This window comes from Centruroides sculpturatus, unplaced genomic scaffold, assembly GCF_000671375.1.
Source record: "Centruroides sculpturatus isolate CEXI.00-Female unplaced genomic scaffold, Cexi_2.0 scaffold2537, whole genome shotgun sequence".
Taxonomy (NCBI): domain Eukaryota; kingdom Metazoa; phylum Arthropoda; class Arachnida; order Scorpiones; family Buthidae; genus Centruroides; species Centruroides sculpturatus.
Window position 1 is genome coordinate 23,438 of NW_019386730.1, and position 3,820 is coordinate 27,257.

Below are 3,820 nucleotides of genomic sequence, written 5' to 3' on the forward strand. Positions count from 1 at the left end.
TCACTTATCTTTTCAGATTCCTCTCTTCCATTTCCTTCGTTCATCTGTCCGACTGGCACCTTAGCCGAACTTCCTCCCGAAGCAACAGCATTCAATCTTTTAATGTCCTCCAACATCATCTCACATTCTACTAAGTCAGTAGATTCACCAGGCAAAATTTCAAAGTGGTCACCCATCAGAACTCTGGTTGTCTCCAACTCATCTGTGTCCATGACATCTGCTTCTTGACTCTGACCAGAGTCATCCATACTCGAGCTTCACCAGCTATCAGCTGGCAAGGGTAAGTAGCAGTAATAAAGCAATAAGACAACTCACCAAGTCCAATCCAATCACCAAAGTCCACTTTCTTACTTTCCACAGTCCAAATCCGTCCGAGGGTCGCCAAAATATCAACGAGGAATGAGTCTTTGATCTTGGCCAAAGAAGGCCGAGAAGCGATAAAAAACACATCAAAGGTGCCGACAGGCCAAGTGCAGAGACATACAATACACCTGCGGTGTGTCCAGGTTACGTCATTCGGCAAATATTCGTTAATACACACGAAAGAACGTCAGGAAACGATAGGTGACGATGCAAAAGGCTACAGGAAATGTCAGGTATTGCATAGGTAAGGCCTGACAACGGCATAAAACTCCTGTTGGTCACCAATCATCACAGGAGGAAATTATGCCGCAGTCCGTGGCCGCGTTGCGTCATGCTAATACTGACAGCATTTCAATGATAAATATTTTTTTGCTTGCTGCATACATTAGAAATTTCTGTATTTAACGTAGCATATTTGCAGATTCAATAATACAATATATTCCATGCAATTAGTTTGAAACGATTTGGTTTGATCCGTTAGTTTAGAAAAACGTTGCGCTCATTCATTACTTCAATGTGAAGAGTGAGGCTTACCTTTCCTGGGGTGCCTGGGGATTCTTAGTGCATGCCATGCATGTTGTCCACATTAGTCACACACTGAAAAAATTGCACATTTCACTTTTCTTCAATAACTGTGAATTGCTGATTAGCGATTTTGACCAAAAGCACGGGAAAGTATTTCTCGCACCGCTCCTCTTCATCGTAGCGTGCCGGAACTATGTGGCGATGGCGGTTTTTCGCTTTCCACATTTCCTCTTACCTTTTCTTCTGCAATTCGTCGGATTTCTGTTTCATGCTCTGCCATGCTTGGAATATGTTTTCCTACAGCTGTGATCGCTCCTCTGGCATCTTCCGTGAAGGAAATGTAGCTGTAAGTAGAAAAAAAATTTTTTTCGTTAAAATTTTTTTTCTATTTTTTATTTTTATTTTTCCCCCAAAGGGGGTGGGCTGTCTCAGGCGATAGTGCCAGGCCTGAGCAACCTGCGGCGAGGAGGGAGCAAGCCCCCTTTTCTGCCCAGTTCCAAAAATCAGGTTAATATCGAAGGTCTCCGATGGAGACCGTATCAGATATCAAGCTGATAAGAACAGATACTCATTTATTAAAAGTTAGGGTGGGTTTCTCCTCTTACAATAGTCGCTTTCTCTACAAACTTTACACCTCCGAGGATACCCTTTACAAAAAATTAACCAACAAAAATGAGTATTTTACATTAAAATTACAATTTACAAACTGACAATAATTAAACCAAACAGTTACAATCTTAATTAAATTTTACAAAACTAATAATTCACAATAATACTTAGAATTCAGAAATTAACAATTTTCCACAAAAACAACTCAACACAATTTCCAAAACCCGAACATTTTTTAAATATAAACCAATATAAATCAAACAGCATTTACAATATTTTTTTCACAAAACAGGTAAGTATCAATATATACCTTTACGAAAGCATAACCATCTTTATTCTCTGTAGGTATACTACTAAACCTGTTCACAAAAGTAAAATTTAAAGTAATAAAATATAAACCATAAAATTACAACCAATAAAATTCACCCAATCAAAACATCATAAATTTAGAAATACAAATCATATCAAAACTCAACTAGATGAACGACATCAACTCATCATTATTAATACTTAATCAAACAGTTTAAACCTCCAAACAGCATTTTATACCATTTTTTACAACACTAAAACATTCCATAAAAGACATTCTATTGCTAAAAATTAACACTCAAAACAAAATTACATGAATTAACATAAACAAGACCCAAATATTAAGATATAGTATCGCTCACTTCTCGTCCTTATTCATCACAAAACTTGTACTCATCATTTTCGTATTTCCACACTACATTTTCTAACTCACCATAATATTTTTTTTTTCTACAATATTAAGTTTCTTCATATCACTTGTTGTTTTTATTTTAGCAATTTCTCTAACACGCATCACAATCATTGTCGCATTGACCCTTCTCTTATGAAATGTAACTTCACATCTGGCCTTCCACAACTCCCTTTTCACCAAACCTATCATCCAATTAATCAAATAGGTATTATGCCGTGTTCTGTAATTAATATGATACTTTACGTTCTCCCAGTTCAATTTAATTTTACATATCTTGTTGACCCAATTTCATACTGAAATTACCGTGGGACAGACCCAAAATAAATGCAGGTTTGATTCCTTGTCACCACATCTTGGGCAATTTTCATCCCTTCCTCCATGGTGAGTTCTCAAATATTCTTTATTCATGATGATAATCTGTAGAAGCCTCCAGGATATTTCACGCCACTCGGCTGGAAGGACACTCACATTTAACCATACTTTCTTCCAATCATAAACTGATGCCCTCATTCTATCATTCTCAAACTGTTCATAAAGTATACCATATATACTCCCTGGTCTCATTTTTACATTACTCTCTATCCACTGTGGTTTTTCATTTAATACCTTATCAATATCTCTTCTCCATTTTTTATATCTTTTATTTGCATTAACTATAAATGGAAAACTTCCCTCTATTCGGGTGATCATCTTAGCTATCGACCCCAACACATATTGCGCCAAGTACCATACCGAGTGATCTTTCGTCTGCAGACTGTTCATCATAACTGACATCTTAAGAGCATTTCCCAAGATACTCAAATCCCAAATCTTCCATCCTCCATTCAATTCATTGTTACGCAATATCTTTCTACTTAATGGTTGGAAACTGTTATTCCATAAAAAGTTATAGATTTGTTTTTCAATCTTTTTTATCATGTCTGCATCCAGAACCACCACATACAACATATACATTAGTCTTGCTATAATAATTTTATTTATAATAATTGCTCTTTCTGCCATGTACCACCAATGCGTATTCCACTCACTTATCATTTCCTTAATCTTCTGTAACATTATTTCCAAATTTTTATCTCTTCTATTTCTACCATACCAAACTGCAAAAACAGACAGATCCTCAACTCTTTCAATCTCAACATCTACACTATGTATATCACCATATACGTTATAGAGTTTACTTTTTTTCTTATTTAACCCCTTCTTTTCCATTAAAAAAAAAAAATTTTAATTAAGCATAAAAAATACTTAAAACTGAAAAAAAAACGAAAAAAATGCATTAATTTTGGTTAAAAAGCTTCATCATTTAGTTTTCTTTGTCTCGCCTTTCTGTGAAATTTAACACCGATGAGTTATTGTTTACACATCTGGATGACCTTGAACATAGCTGGAGTCGGATTTCCCAGGACATTCTCATAGACATCGCGGGAGGACAAGGGTTTAAAGTAGGGTGACTTCAATCTGGCGGTATATTTTTAAATATTTTAAAAAAATTATAATTTTTATTGCGATTTCCGACCCCCCCTAATTAATTAAACTTCTATATAATAAAATCTATTAATTAAAAAAATTAAAAAACTATCGGAAGTCGTTTTTGACATCAGA

General features: G+C 35.3%; 1 protein-coding gene and 1 pseudogene across 1 annotated transcript; both read right to left on the reverse strand.

Moving 5' to 3' along the window:
- Window positions 1-1,301: 1,301 nt before the first annotated feature.
- Window positions 1,302-1,474, reverse strand: LOC111615685 (annotated as a pseudogene).
- A 1,032-nt stretch (window positions 1,475-2,506) lies between these two features.
- On the reverse strand, window positions 2,507-3,172 carry LOC111615683. The gene has a single exon (XM_023357115.1). The coding sequence runs from the start codon at window positions 3,170-3,172 to the stop codon at window positions 2,507-2,509; it is 666 nt and encodes a 221-aa protein (XP_023212883.1).
- Between the last annotated feature and the right edge of the window lie 648 nt (window positions 3,173-3,820).